Genomic DNA, 19,310 nt, shown 5'->3' with positions numbered 1-19,310 from the left:
GTTTATTTATTTATTTTTGAGAATAACCATTTTAAAGTATACAGTTTGGCAGTATTTAGTGTATTCACAATGTTGTACAACTACCATATCTTTCTAGTTTTTAAACTTTTTGTGGGGGGGGGGCGGGCACGGTGGCTCATGCCTGTAATCCCAGCACTTTGGGAGGCCAAGATAGGTGAATCACCTGAGGTCAGGAGTTTGAGAGCAGCCTGGCCAACATGGTGAAACCCCATCTCTACTAAAAATACAAAAATAGCTGGGTATAGTGGCAGGTGCCTGTAATCCCAGCTGCTCAGGAGGCTGAGGCAGGAGAATCGCTTGAACCAGGGAGACAGAGGTGCAGTGAGCTAAAATTGTGCCATTGCACTCCAGCCTGGGCAACAAGAGCGTAACTCCATCTCAAAAAATTAAAAAAAAAAAACAAAAACTTTTTCATCACCCCATAAAAACACCCTATACTCCTTAAGTAATCAGTCCCAAGCCAGATGTAGTAGCACAGGCCTGTAATCCCAGCCACTAGGGAGGCTGAGGCAGGAAGATCACTTGAGCCCAGGAGTTCAGCCTGCACAGTGTAGTGAGAAAGCATCTCTTTTTTTAAAAAAAGTAATCAGCCCCCCTTGCCCCCATTCTTCACCCTCTGGTAACCTCTAATTTACTTTATGTCCCTTTGGAGTTGCCTCTTCCGAATATATAAATATAAAAGGAATCATACAATGGATGGCCTTTGTGTCTTGCTTCTTTCACTTAGCACAATGTTTTAGAGGTTCATGGAAATTATAGCACATATCCATACTTTGTTTCTTGTTATATATGAATAGTATTTCATTGTTTGTGTATACCACAGTTTATCTACCCATCCATTGTTGAATATTAGGTTGTTTCCACCTTTTGGCTATTATGAATAATGTGATAGAAATATTCATGTACAAATTTCTGTGTGGACATATGTTTTCATTTATCTTGGGTGTATACCCAAAAGTAGAATTGCTTGCTCATATGGCAATTCTATGTTTAACTTTTCAAGGAACTGGGAAGTTGTGTTCTTATTCTAGTCATGTTTAAAATATTTTTAGAAACTCCTCTTTTTAGAATTACATTTAGAGCCTCAGTACTCTCAGGAATGGCAGATTACATCTTTTGAGTTAGATTTTTTTTTTTTCATTTCAATTGCTTTTAGGGTACCTGTGGGTTTGGGTTACATGGATGAGTTGTATAATGGTAAAACCTAAGATTTTAGTGCACCCTCCACCTGAGCAGTATACAGTGTACCCAGTGTGTAGTTTTATAGTCCCTCATACCCACCCTGATTTATTTTGTAAGTAAACAAATCATTGGAAGAAAAGTTTTGTGGATCAATTAGGTGAACACCAGTTTTATTTTTTTAAATATAGGTATAGTCAGCCAGGCATGGTGGCTCACGCCTGTAATCCCAACACTTTGGGAGGCTGAGGCGGGTAGATCATGAGGTCAGGAGTTCAAGACCAGCCTGACTAAGAAGGTGAAACCCCGTCTTTACTAAAAATACAAAAATTAGCTGGGCATGGTGGTATATGCCTGTAATCCCAGCTACTCAGGAGGCTGAACCAGAAGAATCACTTGAACCGGGAGGCATGAGCTGAGATCATGCCACTGCACTCCCGCCTGGGTGACAGAGACTTCATCTCAAAAAAAAAAAATTATGTAGGTCTAGTAATGGCTATTCAGTATTATGTTGATCTTGTGTGGCTGACAAACTGATTGTAAATTAGTATAAAGGAGGAATGTAATATATTTTGAGCAACATTAATAACAACTTAGATAAGAACATAGTAGGATTCCAATATAACTATATTTTAAGAAAAATCTTATTTGAATGTTAAGCATTCTAGTTGGGTTTTTTCTCTTTTTTTCACTGAGATAGGAAACAATTCATGTTTTAAAAAATATTACTTGGTCGTCTTTAAAGGATATATTTATATAAACCTACTGTTGCCTAACAAATATTTCTAATTTAATGTTAGATCTTAAATTTCCCACTAAACAATATATAATTATTTTCATGCAATTTCTTTCTTTCTTTCTTTTTTTTTTTTTTAAAGACGGGGTTTCACCATGTTGGTAGGGCTTGTCTTGAACTTCCGACCTCAGGTGATCCACCCGCCTTGGCCTCCAAAGTGCTTGGATTACAGGCATGAGCCGTCACGCCCGGGCTTCATGCAATTTATAAGAAATTAATATAATTCATCAATTAATATGTGATTAAAGATATACTTTTAAAATTCACAGAGCCCACCTGTGTTAGTTTTCCACTGTTGCATAATAAATTACCACAAACTTAGCAGCTTAAAACAACATACTTTTTTTTTTTTTTGAGACCGAGTTTCACTCTTGTTACCCAGGCTGGAGTGCAATGGCATGATCTCGGCTCACCGCAACCTCCACCTCCTGGGTTCAGGCAATTCTCCTGCCTCAGCCTCCTGAGTAGCTGGGATTATAGGCACGTGCCACCGTGCCTGGCTAATTTTTTGTATTTTTAGTAGAGACGGGGTTTCACCATGTTGACCAGGATGGTCTGGATCTCTTGACCTCGTGATCCACCTGACTTGGCCTCCCAAACTGCTGGGATTACAGGCTTGAGCCACCGCGCCTGGCCAAAACAACATACATTTATTATCTCAGGAGTCCAGGCATGGCTTAGCTGGGACTCTGCAGGGCTGTAAGCAAAATTTTGGCAAGTACTGAGTTCTCATCTAGAGGCTCAACTGGGGAAGGCGTCTGCTTCCAAACTCATCCAGATCGTTGACAGAATTCATTTCCTTGCACTTGCAAGACTGGGGCCCTGGCTTCTTACTAGCTTTTGGCTGGAGGTCCTCAGTTCCTTGCTGTGTGGCCTCTCAACATTGCTGCTTAATTGTTCAAAGCCAGCAAGGGAGAAAGTTTCTAGAGTGTTTCCTAACAAGACAGGGTCATATATAATGTAGCATGATCATAGGAGTAACATCATATCACCTTCATCAAATTCTCAGTTAGAAGTAAGTCATAGGTTCTGTCCACACTCAAGGGGAGGAGATTGTATGACAGTATGACTCTCTTCGACAAGGGTCATGGGAAGCTGCCTTCAGCATGTGCCTGCCATACCATTACTAAGGTAGATTCTAAACTTTTCCTACATTTTTTTTTTTGAGAGGGTGTCTCGCTCGGTCGCCCAGGCTGGAGTGCAGTGGCACAATCTTGGCTCACTGCAACCTCCACCTCCTGGGTTCAAGCAATTTTCTGCTTCTGTAGCTGGGACTACAGGTATGTGACACCACACCCAGCTAGTTCTTAATATTTTTAGTAGAGATGGGGTTTCACTATGTTAGGCAGGATGGTCTCCATCTCCTGACCTTGTGATCTACCCGCCTTGGACTCCCAAAGTGTCTTCCAACATTTTTAAAAACACAACTTTGAATGACCATACTTGAAGCTCACGCTTATAATCCCAGCACTTTGGGAGGCCAAGGCAGGCAAATCAACAGCACCCTGGCCAGCATGGGGAAACCCCATCTCTACCGAAAATACAAAGATTAGCTGGGCATGGTGGTGCACGCCCATAATCCCAGCTACTCAGGAGGCTGGGGCATGAGTCACTTGAACCCAGGAGGCAGACGTTGCAGTGAGCCAAGATCATGCCAGGGCACTCCAGCCTGGGTGACAGAGTGAGACTCTGTCTTTAAGCAAACAATCAATAAAAGTTTACTGTCTTTTTGCATAGTGATGAAATTATTTTCAACATTTTAGGAAGTAAAAATAAGCCTCTCTTCTTCCTGACCATAATTTGGGAAGCGAAGATTGATTCTTAAAATGAGCTCCCTTAATGGTAGAATTTTCTGTTTATTATTGTGTTTGTATGGTTTTTAGAAGTCAAAAAATGTGTTTTAGGAACAGAATTAAAGGGTCAAATAATTTTCCTTAATGCCCCTAAATAAGAGCAATAAAAAATATACAGTCCCCAAATCCAGCTTTTAGAAAAGCATTTTAGTCTTTTAGAAATATTTTTCTTCACCTGCCAACCTAGAAAACACAAATGATCCCACAAAGAAAGACCTCTTCCCGGTTCTTCCCAGAGTCAGGAAAAGCTGGGTTGAGAGGGCGGAAAAAAAAAGAAGAAAAAGGAAACATACCCAAACACATGCAGGCACAGTTAAACCAAGCAAAATTCTATAATTGCCTCTAAAATGATTGGTCTCTCTCTCTCTTTTTTTGCTCATGTTAATAGCAAAGTTCAATTTGGGTAGTAGCACTTTGGAAATATATTTCATTCTGAAACATTCTATCATTACAGTTATTGCTTTCAGCACCTATTGATTGCAAATGGTTTTGCTGTTTTAATTTGTCTGAAAACCATTAAACTTTGTATGGTACTTTCTTATCTAGGTATCAGCAAACACAGAGGATTCTTCTATGAGTGGCTACTTGTACAGATCAAAGGGCAATAAAAAACCCTGGAAACACTTTTGGTTTGTCATAAAAAATAAAGTACTATATACGTATGCTGCAAGTGAGGTAAGTTCTGAAATCTAAAGATGAGTAATTTAGGGTTTTGTAATGTCAACTAAAAGTCGTTACAATATTTTAAAAATCCATTTGTTTCATATATGATTTTTTGATTTGCTTTTGGATGGGGGAGGTGTTGTGGCTGTTATTTTTAATGTGAACAGTGTTCTTGTTTTGTACCTGGAGAGCACTTTCTCAAATGTGCTAGGAATTTTATTAAAATGCAACTTTTAGTGTGTGTTGTGTGAACTACTAATTACTTTATTGAAGGCAGAGCTGTGGCCAGGCACAGTGCCTCACACCTGTAATCCCAGCACTTTGGGAGGCTGAGAGGGGTGGATCACCTAAGGTCAGGAGTTCAAGACCAGTCTGGCCAATATGATGAAACTCCGTCTCTACTAAAAATATAAAAATTTAGCTGGCCATGGTGGTTGGTGCCTGTAATCCCAGCTACGTGGGAGGCTGAAGCAGGAGAATTGCTTGAACACAGGAGGCAGAATCTGCAGTGAGCCGAGATTGCACCATTGCATTCCAGCCTGGATGGCAGAGTGAGATTGTCTCAAAAAAAAAAAAAGGCAGAACTGTGTTTCTGCTAAGCTCTTTTATACTCCCTTTACTGTCATCCTCAGATTGTAGTGATCTGACAGCAGCATAGATAAGACAGGCTTTTGGGACTATAAACAATTTCTAGCAGTTTACTCTAATTTTGTCCTTTTCTCCTATCTGATCACCTTATGTTCCACATGCCTATGAAAACCAGTGCTCTAGGGTCCATACTTTTCTTCAGTGGGATCCAGGTAAATAGCTTACCTTTCTGAGCTGTTTTCTGCATCCATAAATGAAAGTAATTTCTATTGCTTTGCCTTCCTTGGTTTAGTGAGGATATTGTGAAATTCAGTAGATGTGAAGATGCCAAAAATTGTGTGCCACAGGGCATATTAGGGTACCTAGGGAGGGAGTGGCTGGATGAATATGGTTGAATAAATGAAAAATGAATAAGCTGTTAGAATTATCATTGCTTTATATGTGAAAAATCGAAATTAAATTAGAGCTGTCGTAGATCAAGAGTCTTCAAATCGGAATTTTTGTCTTAATCTGAAAACCTTTCTCCATTTATGTGTTTTTAAATTAGGACGTGGCCGCTTTGGAGAGTCAGCCTTTATTAGGATTCACTGTCATTCAAGTTAAAGATGAGAATTCAGAGGCTAAAGTCTTTCAGTTACTGCACAAAAACATGTTATTTTATGTATTCAAAGCAGAGGACGCACATTCAGCTCAGAGGTAAGTAATCTAGCCATATTTTTCTTTTATTCGTGAGATTGCAGTTTTTTAATGGTTGCTTGTAAAATGCCCTACTTTAAGTCATGGGGACAACTCAAAATTTAAATTAGAGATTCTAATTGGAAAGATTTAACATATTATTCAAACTCTTCAGAATTGTTTTGGAGACAAGGCAAGGGTATCCGGAATATTTTCAGGAGGCAGAGGGGAAAAGAAAATAGGTAGTCCTATGCAAAGTATTTTGTCCACACATGACCTCAGAGGAAGCAGCATGATGCTGCTCTGCTCAAAGGAAGGAAGGCTAAAGCATCTGACCTCTCCTTCTGTGAGGGTGAGAATCTTCCCTTGAAACATTCCAGGGCTTTGGCAACGCAGCTATTCAGCCACGGAACAGCAGGAGTTTAAACAGCTGCTCGCTAACTTCTTTGGGGAAAAGGTCAAATGCATTAAGCGACTCCCATGCTGTTCCCAGTATCTGAGTAGAAGGAAATGGGTATCAGTTTAGATGGCAAAGGCTGTTTTGAAACAGTCTCTTCAGAATTTGAGCAAGAATCTTTCCTTAGGTGTTACCAGTTTGCTTAACATAGAGACGCATATCTCTGTGAAATCAGGTATCTTTTGAACAAAATAGTTCAGTTCATCTCCCTTTGATTTGATTTTTACTTGGCCTCACAAAATAACACATTTTTGTTTTCAGGAAGAGGTGTTCATGTGTTCACCACAAGCTTAGAAGTGCATGAAAATAAAAAAGAAAGCTTTGAGTCAGCAAGGCTTTTAGTTTCTTAAGGCTTGTAAGATTAATGTACCAGAATGACACACATCCCTGAATACCAACCGGGTACAATGTTACAAACACTCTACAGGACTCTTTTTTCAGTCTATTTTAGGATATGCAACAGTATATAGCTATTCTTCCAAATATTTTCTTTTGGCTGCTGAAGAAGATTTTTAAATTATGTCACTTAACTATCTTTTCTACAAAAATTAGACAAAATAGTGATTGCTCTAAGATTCTGTCAGATACCACCTTCCTTATAGTTTTCATCTGTATTCATCAAACTGAAAAAAATTACTGCTTTTCTTTTTTTTTTTGTTTTTTTGTTTTTTGGGCGGGGGGGAAGGCAGGAAGGAAGGGAATAAGGACGGTAGGGAGGAAGGAAGGGATGAAGGAAGGATACTGCTTTTCAATATATGTCATCTTTTGCTCATATCATTGAGTTGACAAGATAGAAATGCCACCAAAACAGAATTAAATGTAGTTGGGGAAAGGAAGTCAGCTCACTTGTAATTTAGAATTGACCCATGCTATAAGTTTCACTTTATTAATGTTATATGAGTTGCTTTTTTAAATACATGACAGAATATTAAAATGTATTAATTTTAGTGGAAAATTTGGGGGCTTTTTAAAAGCCTTGCTATGGCAGTATAAACTTATTTGCTATTTATGTTCAATATTAAATTTTTGAAAAGTTCTTAATATTTGAACTGAATCTGTTATAGGTTGCTTTTACTAATTAAACTGAGTGATTTCAAGTGTTCATAGTTCTCTGGATTCTCTTCTGTACATAATTTTTTTTGTAATAGAGACAGGGTCTCGCCATGTTGCTTAGGCTGGTCTCAAACTCCTGGGCTCAAGCAGTCCACCCATCTCGGCCTCCCAAAGTGCTGGGATTACAAGTGCAAGCCACCATGCCCAGCCTACATAAAATATTACTGTAAGAAATGATATTTTCTTAAGAAAGAAAAAAGTTCAGAAGCGATTACATTAATTGGGAGGAAAAAGACTACTCCCAAGTTATCTTCTGAATAATTGCAGCTGTGTATATTCTCAAATAAAAGACTAAAGAATTTTGGAAAGACTTCTGTGAAACTTTGAGAAGCTCTTTTTTAAAATTTTTTTTTTTAGACGGAGTCTCACTTTGTCACCCAGGCTGAGTGCAGTGGCGTGATCTCAGTTCACTGCAACGTCCGCCTCCCAGGTTCAAGTGATTTTCCTACCTCAGCCTCCTGAGTAGCTGGGATTACAGACACACACCACCACACCCAGCTAATTTTTGTATTTTAGTAGAGATAGGGTTTCACTATATTGGCCAGCCTGGTCTCAAACTCCTGTCCTTGGGTGATCCGCCCACCTTGGCCTCCAAAAGTGCTGGGATTACAGGCATGAGCCATCGCACCCAACCGAAAAGCATGCAAACGTTCGATCAACACTAGATGCCCTTTTTTTAAATTGCAAATATTGAAACAGGTCTAGACTAGGGGATACACAAGGAAACTGGTTGTAAAGTTAAGGTAGGAGGAGACAGGGAGCTAGTTTTCCTAAAAGCACTGAGTCAGATTCCAGATGAAAAAGAAGTTGTAATAAAGCCTTCACTGACATGTCAACTTCCAAAATAAATTAATTGGTAGCATCAAGACTTCATAGAATGTTTACACATGAAATGGTCCTTTCCTTATGCCTATCAGAAATGAGGGACACACTTTCCAGGCTAAATTTTGGACCAAATTACCAAATAAGGGTCATCCCATGTATGCAGAAAACCAATTTGCTACAGGGAAGGATCTTATCTATGTTGTTATGGTAATGAAGTCCACAGGCCCAGCTGTCATCTATATGCTATTCACATGTCAGATGATCAGGTTTTATAAATCTAACAGATTTCTCTTATTAATAGGTGGATAGAAGCATTTCAGGAAGGCACAGTATTGTAGCAGTATTGGTTTCATCTCTTCTGTGATTCCAAAGAGGTGGAATTTCATCAGATTGGAGTAAATGCAATTTGAAAATTGTGTAAAAATGAACACTGCCAAGATAAAGCCAACCAAACTCTTCATCAGTTAAAGAAATTGTTTTGTGAGGTATAAGTAATTTTTAAAAAGTGTTTTTTTGTGTGTGTATGTTATTTATTAAAATTTTGATGTTTACTTAATGGTCAGAATTATTTCTGAGACACACTGAATTCTAAAGTACCATTTCTTTAGAGACCAGAAAAACTATCTTAATACTGTATACTGTATTAACTGTTTGTGACATAGTCCACAGTTTTCTTGCCTTACATTTTCACATTTTTACTGGTGGAAAGTCTTTGTAAGGAAAAAACAAATAGCAAGGAGCAAATGTCCACAAAGTGCTTGGTTTAGGAATTGTGTTTATTATAAAACTGCTGATGAAAAAACTGCATGTCTTTGAATCAATAAACTTGGGTGAATTTTTGTACTTTTTAATGGAAAAATATGGCCAGCTTCTACCTCAGTAACTATGAACTGAAATTTCAGCAAATTACCTAAAGTATTTCTATTGTTAGGTACCTCTTTGTCAAGAGTTAATATTACATCATCAAAGAATTATAGCAAGGGGATAGAATCTGAATTTTTTAAAACTGTGAGTCAGAATGAAGATGATTTTATTTGCAGAATAGCACAAATAAACAACTCTTGGCTTTTAAGTCCAGTCTTTTTAAAAAATCTACCATTTCAAAACAAACATAAATGTATCATTTTTTAAAATAGCAAAATATAGCATTATGTTACATAATATCCCTGCTATTATAAGAGTTCTAAGCCCAAGTCATTGGTAGTATTTGCATCTAAAAGTAATGGTACATTTCTAAAAATATTGTGCTTTACAAATGGAACTGGAATTACTATATCAGAAAAGCACCATTCTAAGCCAGTAATAACTGAAATTCTATAGTATTCATTTTCAAAAGGTCTTTTTCTATCACTTTGTGATATCTTCCCTCGTAATTAAAAATCCTTTCTCTTTAAGCAGCTGTCAGCATACCTCCTTAGGAAAGATTTAGATTCATAATTCTGGTGCACTTACTGTTTAACATATGAACTACCTTGTACATAAAACTGTTGATGAGCAGAAGAAAATGAAATAACATTGTGATACAGCCATTCCTGAGGTTCACAATATACAATTTGTTAACTAATTTTAAACTACAAATTATCTTAATGGCCATGAGTGGTGGCTCATGCTCAGCATTTTGGGAGGCTGAGGCCAGTGATCACCTGAGGTCAGGAGTTCGAGACCAGCCTGGCCAACATGGTGAAGCCCCATCTCTACTAAAAATACAAAAATTAGTTGGACATGGTGGCACATGCCTGTAGTCCCAGCTACTCGGGAGGCTGAGGCAGTAGAATTGCTTGAACCCAGGAGGCGAAGGTTGCAGTGAGCTGAGATGGTGCTACTGCACTTCAGCCTGGTTGGTAGAGTGAGACTCCATCTCAGAAAAAAAAAGAAAAGGAAAGGAAAATAATTAAACAGCAAGGCTATTCAAATAATATTCTTTAAAGTGTATAGAGTTTTCCTTTCTGCTTCTAAATAAAGGATTTCCTAATTCAATGTGATCCTTAACAGCAGCCACCAGGATTACTGAGTGCCTTTATGGGGCCTTTTGAATGGTGTTTGGTACAGCACCAGAGTCCCTACTAGATCTAGAGTTGGCTGCTGTAGTTTTTTGTGGCTATTTTTTTTTTTTGCCATGGAGTCATTTTAAATGTGTTGCAACCTCCTACACAATCCTAACATGCCATGTCCTCAGTCTTTCTGTCATAGCAGGTACACTAAAATTTCTTTGTAGCTCACTTAATTTATATAAAGATCACATAAAGGCCGAGCACAGTGGCTCACACCTATAATCCCAGCACTTTGGGGGGTCAAGGTGGGTGGATCATGAGGTCAAGAGATCAAGACCATCCTGGTCAACATGGTGAAACCCCATCTCTACTAAAAATACAAAAATTAGCTGGGCATGGTGGCACATGCCTGTAGTCCCTGCTACTCAGGAGGCTGAGGCAGGAGAATTGTTTGAACCCAGGAGGCGGAGGTTGCGGTGAGCCGAGATTGCACCATTGCACTCCAGCCTGGGCAACAAGAGTGAAACTATCTCAAAAAAAAAAAAAAAAATCAAATAAATAAGGCTTCCATGTTAAAATCCTTGCAGTTTTTAAATATATTCTTTTTGGAGGCCAAAGTTATACCTTATAAAGTATTTCCTTCTGCTGTAGTCTGGCATTTAGCAAGACAAGTTATTTGGGTTTTCTTTCCCTCCTCTTGAGCTCTCAGCCTTCTGACTACAAGGTTTTGGCTCAAGCCTTAGAATCTAAAAAATGTCAGCCAGGCTATTCTGTCTTGCAAGATCTGGCTCAATCATGAACCATTTCTGAGTCTAAAGAGAGTGAGAGAGGGGCTGCACGCAGTGGCTCACACCTGTAATCCCGGCACTTTGGGAGGCTGAGGCAGGCAGATCATGAGGTCGAGAGATCAAGACCATCCTGGCCAACATGGTGAAACCCCGTCTCTACTAAAAATACAAAAATCAGCTGGGTGTGGTGGCTCATGACTGTAGTCCTAGCTACTCAGGAGGCGGAGGCAGGAGAATCACTTGAACCCAGGAGGTGGAGGTTACAGTAAGCTGAGATCACGTCACTGCACTCCAACCTGGTGACAGAGTGAGACTCCATCTCAAATAAAAAAGTTTGAGAGGGACGAAACCTGGCACAAACTAACAGTCCCTTTAATTACATGTAAAATGCATGTGACTGTATTAGCAATTGGCTTATCCCCATGGAGGGTTTAGAAGAATGTTTAGTCTTTGTAGAAGCTATCCAGTTATTCTCCCAAAAAGATGTTTTAAATGTGGATGGGTATTACATTCCCCTGCCCTTTTATCAGTCCTTCATAACTTACTAAAGCTGATCAATTGTTATTTATGTAACGTGGCTCATTCAGTGTCAACTAAGAAGCTAATTATATACAATTTATTGTAAAAAAAAACTATAAAAATATCTTTTGATAGCTATTATTTAGAGGTAAAAATGATACTGGGTGCAATCTCTAAATGGGGAGAAAAGTGTTATTAGTATATGTGTATATATATATATATATATATATATATCCCCCCTAAAATACTGTATTTATTATACACATGTGTGTGCCTGTGCTTCCAGCAAACCCTTTTTCAGGTGTCTCCTTTAAATTCATAAGGAGGAGAGAGGGCATTTATAAAGCTAAGTTTAACACGATGCTAAACATAACGCAGATGAGACGCCAGGCTGACCCAGGGGAAGGCTGGCATTCTTAGTGAGTGTCCCCAACTCGTAGTCCACCTTTATCTGTGGCAGCTATAAATGTACAGGACCCACGAGAGTCCTAAGAAATGAGAGCAGTTATCTCTGCTGTCATCCACGTTCTGAACCTCTTTCCAATCTCTTTTCCCCTTTTCTGTAATGTACCCAGCATCCCCCATTGTCTTTTGGTTTCCCAAGATGCTTGATTCTTTGGTTTAGTAGCATTTCTTAAAATGAGATCATCAGACCAATCCTTGATTTACATGAACGCTGTAATGACACAACAAAGAGAAGGCGACAGTTTTAAAGTATAGTAGTCAGCCAAATGCATATTTTATATTTGGTTCATAGAATATATCTAGATGTGAGGAAAGTCTCCTATTTGGTAATTTAGTTACAATGTAAATGTTTTATCACAGCATATGTTGGTATGTTTTGGAGTGTGCTTCCATTGTGTTCAGCTTTTGAAAAGTTTGAATTCCATTTTAGTCAAATGTAGTTAATGGGATTTCCAGAGATATATATTCTGTTTTCTTATTGTACTGCACATTCCTTGAAGGCAGATACTGTACTTAATATATCACTTTCTTCCATAATACTGCCCTAGGTCTTTTTCGTTTTTAAGAGACCGGGTCTCATTATGTTGCCCAGGCTGGACTCAGATGCTTGGACTCAAGCAATCAGTCCTCCCACCTAAGCCTCTGGAGTAGCTGGGACTACAGGGGCATGCACCACCAGGCCTGGCTTCCTGGGTCTTTCAGGAGAGAATATTTGTGCAATTGAATAGAAGAAAGAGCAGGATTCTTGTCATCAACAACTCCAACACAGTCCCAAAATATCCACGTTGTAACCTAGATCTTAGGCCTACTGTCTCCACTGTCCTGCAAAGCCACATTTGCAATTACCTATTGGCTGTCTATAGGAGTCCTCAAACATCTCAGACTTTACAAGAATAAAACTCAACTTTCTTCCCATTCAAACCTGTTTATATTCTTCTGTAAGAGAAAGATACCATTTGAGGCTCCAGAATCTGCCTCTAACTCTCAACAAGACTGCAATTACTCTTGTATCCTTTCCATCCTCATTGCCCTGCTGTTATTAGGTAGGCCCTGTTTCGGGTTCTTGTTGCTTGTTCCTGTGTTGGCAATAACATCTAATTCCAATGCCTTTGTGTGGTCCCATTTTAAACACTGCCAGAGCAGTCTTCGAACAACATAGCTCTAATCTAGTTTCATCCCCACTTCTGCATGCTTTAGTGGCTTTCCCAGTGGCTTGGCATGAACACTTCCTCAGTTGTCATACACTCCAGCTAACTCTGACCCAGCCTTTCTCTGTTGACACAGTTTCCTTTTTTCTTCATTCACCCCATTCGAATCTGTGTTTATCTAAGACTTCCCTGTGATAACTGCCCCACAGTCTTTCTCTCCCCTGTTCCTCCAGACTAGATCCTGTCTCCTTCCTATAGCTCCCACACAGCCTGTAGTTCATCAGCTTTTGTGTGGGACCTTCTGTCCCTAAAGACAACTTATTCAAGATTTCCCCAGGCATCTGGCAGAGTGCCTTGCAAGCAGTGGACACCCAGTATTTGCTGAATAAAATTCCTTCCTATGAGTCCCTTCTGATTTTTTTTTTAAGTGCTTCTAATATACATATCATTCTGGGGCTTATGCCACTTTCATCTTCTAAAGGAAAATCTTACCTATGACATTTTCCCTTACAAGAGATCATTGTTTTGAGGAGGATTTTTTTTGAAAGATAAAGGTAGAAGGAAATTTTTTTAAAGCCTAAATATCAAATTCCTTTTCGTTTGTGGTTGGGGGAAGGGATGAAGAGCAACTTGGTCTTTCATATGAGTTGGTCATAGCATATAAGAACCAATCTTGAAATACCATTGTTTTTTTCTAAATGACTTATTATGTATTTCTAGAAATACTTTGTACTTAAAGTGATAAGTTTGTATCTTATTGTCCATATATACTTTATAAATAAAAATTAGCATTGTAAATAATGTTCATATGTATTATATTTATACAAAATAAATTTACTATAATATCTTCGGCTGGTGTGACTGTTCCCCTCCCCTCTGCCCCCAAGACAGTCTCACTCTGTTGCCAGGCTGGAATGCAGTGGCGGGTTATCGGCTCACTGTAACCTTTGCCTCCTGGGTTCAAGCAATTCTCCTGCCTCAGCCTCCTGAGAAGCTAGAATAACAGGTGCACACCACCATGCCTGGCTACTTTTCTGTATTTTTAGTAGAGATAGGGTTTCACCATGTTGGCCAGACTGGTCTCAAACTCCTGACCTCAGGTGATCTGCCCTCCTCCCAAGCGCTGGGATCACAGGCATGAGCCGCCATGCCCAGCTGTGATGTGTCTTTTAAACCATACCTTTCTTTAGAGTCACACATACATTTACTTATTTATTTTTATTATTTTCAGATGGAGTCTTGCTCTGTCAACAGGCTAGAGTGCAGTGGTGCAATCTCAGCTCACTGCAATTTCCGCCTCCCTGTTTTTAGCTGGGACTACAGGTGTGCGCCTACACACCCAGCTAATTTTTGTATTTTTAGTAGAGACGAGGTTTCACCATATTGGCCAGGATGGTCTCTATCTTTTGACCTCACGATCTGCCCACCTTGGCTTTCCAAACTGCTGGGATTACAGGCATGAGCCACCGTGCTGCCCAGCTCTTAATACTTTTTGAGATTGAGTCTTGCTCTGTCACCCAGGCTGGAGTGCAGTGGCGTGATCTTGGCTCACTGCAACCTCCACCTCCCAGGTTCAAGTGATTCTCGTGCCTCAGCCTCCCGCGTAGCTGGGATTACAGCCATGTGTCACCATGCCCGACTAATTTTTGTATTTTTAGTAGACACAGAGTTTCACCATGTTGGACAGGCTGCTCTTGAACTCCTGACCTTAAGTGACCCGCCAGCCTTCAAAGTGCTGAGATTACAGGCATGAGCTATGGAGCCTGGTCAGCATCATACGTTTGAAGATGAACTTTGGCCAGGCCTGGTGGCTCACACCTGTAATCCCAGACTTTTGGGAGGCCAAGGCAGGTGGATCACTTGAGGTCAGGAGTTCGAGACCAGCCTGGCTAACATGGTGAAACCCCACCTCCACTAAAAATACAAAAACCTCAGCCAAACATTGTGGTGCAGGCCTGTAATCCCAGCTATGGGAGGCTGAGGCACAAGGATCACTTGAACCCAGGAGGCAGAGGTTGCAGTGAGCCAAGATCACACCACTTCACTCCAGCCTGGGCAACAGAGTGAGACTCCATCTCAGAAATAAAGATGAATTTCATTTACCTCTTTTCCCAAAGCATAATTAATGGAAAAACTTCTTTGCCTACAAATGATTTTCCTCAAATGGCTTTTACTTTCAAGTTTTAACAAATCAACTTATTGTGACTTAAGTGAATTAACTGGGTGACAAGGGGTGACCACAAGCATCACTACAGGCATACCTATTCTGCACCAAGAATAGAGAAGAGGTCTCAGATTGCCTGTTTCCATTGGGCCTATGGTGTAGTCATGCCCTGCACAACAATATTTCAGTCAAGGACAGACGACATATACAACAATGGTTGCATAAGATTATAATCCCGTTTTTACTGTACTTTTTATGTTTATTTTCCTAAAGGATTTACTGTACTTTTTTATGTTGATATATCTGATACACAAATACCTACCATTGTGTTACAACTGTGCCCAGTATTCAGTACAGTAACATGCTGTATACAGGTTTGTCCTCGGGTTGTGACCTAAGAGCAATAGACTACAACATGCAGCCTAGGTGTGTCTAGGCTAGACCATCTAGGCTTGGGTAAGTATGCTCTATGATGAGTGTACTTAATGAAATTGCCTGAGGACTCGTTTCTCAGGACATGTCCCTGACGTGACTACACTTTCATGATTTTCACCTTTGGGACCAGCTTATGGGTATTGGCAGGGGGTCTCCCTTAAAACTAAACCAAACATACAACAAATAATGCTAAAAGGTAGAGGTGATTTAAAAAAAAAAAAAAAAAAAAAAACAGAGTCTCACTCTTGCCCAGGATGGAATGCAATGGTGCGAACACTGGACCAGACTCCTGGGCTCAAGCAATCCTCCCATCTCGGCCTCCTCAGTAACTAGGACTACAGTCCTACAGCACCATGCCTGGCTAGCTTTTTATTTTTATTTGTTTTAAAGAGATGAAGTCTCACTATGTTGCCCAGGTGGGTCTCAAACCTCTGGCATCAAGCAAGCCTCCTGCCTTGGCCTCCCAAAGCTCTGGGGGCAGGAGCCACTATGCTCAGCAGAGGTCAATTTTTAATGAGGGATAAGCATAGTTTTACTTATTAGGGAATTTCATGCCTTGATCCTTGTCCATCTGCCTAGTGCCAGAGAGAAACAGTTACTGGGAATGAGATGTTCTCATTCCCAGCAAACATTTATTTTTCCTTCCTTTGATTTCTGCCCTGAGTCTGTGGTTGCTTTCCTACAGTGCCGAGCTAAGCAAGATAAAACAAATTTCATGGTAAAACAAAGGAAAATAAATATTAAAAAATAATAATAGAAATTTCAGGAATGCTTCAAAATCTAAAGCACAGAATACTCTGCACACAGGGTAGTTACTCCTGTCATACCTTGCTGCTACGGGTAGTCGCCATCAGAAAGTGATGTTCCACTAATGTTTCTTCCTTTCACAATTAAAAAAAATTTGTAGAAGCAGGGTTTTGTTATCTTGCCCAAGCTGGTCTCCAACTGCTGGCCCCGAGTGATCCTGCCTTGGCCTCCCAGCAGCCACCCTGCCCAGCTCTCGTTTCATAAATCCAACTAGCAGGCATTGTCCTATGTGTTTGGTAATACACCCTTTGCAAAACAGACAAAAACCAGCCATTGAGGAACACATACATACACACACATACACACACACACACACACACACATATATATATACCGTGCCCATTGTCTAGTGATTATATATATATATATATATATATAGAGAGAGAGAGAGAGAGAGAGAGATACATAGATATATACATGTATATACAGAAAGAAACTCATTCTGTCACCCAGGCTGGAGTGCAGTGGTGTGAACCTGGCTCACTGCAGTCTTGACCTCTTGGACTCAGGTGATCCTTCCCCCTCAGCCTCCAAGTAATTGGGATAACAGGCACGCGCTATCAGGGCCTGCTAATTGTTTTGTAGAGACGGTGTTTCGCCATATTGGCCAGGCTGGACTCGAACTCCTGGGCTCAAGTGGTCCGTCCACCTCTGCCTCCCAACTTGTTGGGATTACAGGCGTGAGCTACCGTGCCCATTGTCTAGTGATTATATTGTTGCCCCGTTTAGCCATTACATCTCTTTACTCACAATAGTTTGTAAGTGAAACTTTGCCTTACCAGATGCATGAGTCGGCCTCAGCTTGTCATTATAAAGTTTAAATGTGATTGGAATCTACCCAGAGCCCAGTTTTCCAGAAATTAGAAAGAGATATGCCTAAGACCCAGAGGGTTATTTATTACACAAATCTGAAACATTGACTCAAAAATTTCCCTAATGCCCACCTTTGGCATATCAGCTTAAACCTTTGCAGGTGGCTTCAAAAAATATCTCGCGGGTAACGCGCAGCTCTGGCGGGGCACTCTGCCTCCAAGCCAAAAGGGGGCAGTGGACTCACAGAGCCGCGGTGCGGCCCTCTGATCCCTTCACCCCACCCTGGGAACGTCACGACCTCCTCTCGCCGCTTCGCCACGTTGCTAATGCGCAGGCGCAGGCGGGATCGCGCACCGCCGAGCCGAGAGAGGGGTCACGAACTCTGACCTCCCCCAGTACACAAACCCAGAAAGCTCCCTTCCCCCGTGATTCTCGATTCCCCTCTGCTCCCATCAGCTTCCTCCAAATTCTCTTCCTGGACAGAGCGCCCCCCCATCCAGCAGTGGCAGCCGCGCGACTGTCGCGTCGGCGCCCGACGCAGAAGACAGCGCGGCGCAGAGGCGCCGGTAAGAAACCCTAGGTGGGGACACAGGCGACCGCGCCGGGGGTGGGTATGGGGGGGTGCCCTTTACCCCAACTGCCAACGGACGCAGTCCCAGCCCATCCCGCGGCCTCCGCACTCCAGCTGGCGGGGCTGTTCGGTCTAGAAGTGCCGCTTTGGCGTGATCGAGTTGGGCTGGGAGCGCGGAGCTGTGGCGCCGGATGCATCTGGGGCCACGGGAGAGGCGCGGGCGGCGGGACGCGGGACCGGACGGCGAGGGCTCGGAGCACCAGCCTCCTCTGACCTTTAACCTGCGGGGAAAGCTTCCGCGGCGCCGCAGTTTTCCCCGCCCCGGGGAGCCGCGCGCAGCGCCCAGGCCTAGAAGGCGCCTGGCGAACGCGGGCGCTGGTGGGATCAGGGAGAGGCCGACCCTCGGCTGGGGGCCGCAAGCCCCAGCCTGCATCCCGTCCCTAACTCTCGTGCCTACATGGGACCGACAGAATGACGCCCTCCACTTTCACTTTTCTCTCATGACAAATCGGGCCAGGGTCGTCGCTGCCTGCAGACCTGGATCTTATAAAAAACGGAACGGCCCAGTGTCCTCACTGCACTGAGCACGTCCAAGCTTCCGATAGCTCTTTTGTTAAGAAATTCTTCCTCCAACTCGTGCAGATACCATTTTTGTGCAGTATGAATGTTGCCAAGTTGTCTCATAATCTTCAGTAAGTAGGTCAGCCTTTAAACAAGTAACAGGAAAGGAAAAGCAAAAGATCTAAAATTAACGCCTTTAAGGTTTTTATACCTCTAGAAGTTCTAAATAGACCTTAAATTTTGAGGTTTTTTTGAACCATATCTGCTGTGTGGTTGATGATACTCGATGATTGTTTTTAAACTTTGCCAAAGTCCAGTTCGTAAATCGGAAAAAGTGATGTGTATTTCCGTCATTGAAAGTGGGTCACATGAAATGTTGCTAGTCTTTGTTTTTCAAGGGGTATGTTAGTTTCTTCTAGGAAGGGTTTTTTGTTTTATAGAAATGGTGGTGGTCCCATTTTGTTGTCCAGACTAATCTCTGGCCTCAAGCTGTCCTCCTACCTCAGCCTGTTGAGTAGCTGGAATTTACAGGCATTCTAAGGAAGGATTTTCAGGGAGCAAACATTCCTGAATTCTGTGTGTCTGCCACACACTGTATAATCCCTGCTCTTTGGGGAACTAAAACTTTCAATAAATAATAGTATAGATAAAATTCATTCCCTTTTTTCAGTTACAAGACCATTTGCGTCCTCTTAAAGTCTTTACGAACTGTCTCTAGAAAAATGCACCTTTAGATAAAATTTTACATACAATATTAGGGAGATAACAGAATCTGTTTCTGAATCCTAGTTAACAACCTTAGTCTACACAATAAATGCTGAACCCTTCTAGAAAGACTGGGTTAAAAAACTATTTGAACCAATTTTTTTTTTTTGGGG

At 41.2% G+C, this 19,310-nt stretch overlaps 2 protein-coding genes across 12 annotated transcripts in view; both read left to right on the top strand.

Annotated features, from left to right (window-relative positions):
• Positions 1 to 9,550, top strand: part of FGD6 (FYVE, RhoGEF and PH domain containing 6) — a 150,696-nt gene extending 141,146 nt beyond the window's left edge. The window contains exons 19-21 of the mRNA XM_002752868.6: positions 4,396 to 4,524; positions 5,648 to 5,796; positions 8,472 to 9,550. Of these exons, the coding sequence (XP_002752914.4) occupies positions 4,396 to 4,524; positions 5,648 to 5,796; positions 8,472 to 8,508 (315 nt within the window). The 3' untranslated portion in view covers positions 8,509 to 9,550. The remainder of the gene's footprint in view (positions 1 to 4,395; positions 4,525 to 5,647; positions 5,797 to 8,471) is intronic.
• An 8,092-nt stretch (positions 9,551 to 17,642) lies between these two features.
• The window catches only part of NR2C1 (nuclear receptor subfamily 2 group C member 1), a 53,922-nt gene continuing 52,254 nt past the window's right edge, over positions 17,643 to 19,310 (top strand). For 4 of the 11 annotated variants that reach the window (XR_013522031.1, XM_078337086.1, XM_078337089.1 and 1 more), the window contains exon 1: positions 17,643 to 17,866. Coding sequence is in view for 3 of the 11 variants with exons in the window: in XM_035257318.3 (XP_035113209.1) it covers positions 18,532 to 18,563 (32 nt within the window). In the remaining 8 variants the exon portion in view is untranslated. Of the gene's footprint in view, positions 17,881 to 18,194; positions 18,564 to 19,310 lie in introns of those variants that run through there. The other 7 variants (XR_013522030.1, XM_035257318.3, XM_078337085.1 and 4 more) reach the window with 4 other exon arrangements.

Source organism: Callithrix jacchus, chromosome 9, assembly GCF_049354715.1.
Source record: "Callithrix jacchus isolate 240 chromosome 9, calJac240_pri, whole genome shotgun sequence".
Lineage (NCBI taxonomy): Eukaryota > Metazoa > Chordata > Mammalia > Primates > Cebidae > Callithrix > Callithrix jacchus.
Note: the sequence above shows the minus strand (reverse complement) of the source record. Positions and strands in the feature narration are given on the sequence as shown.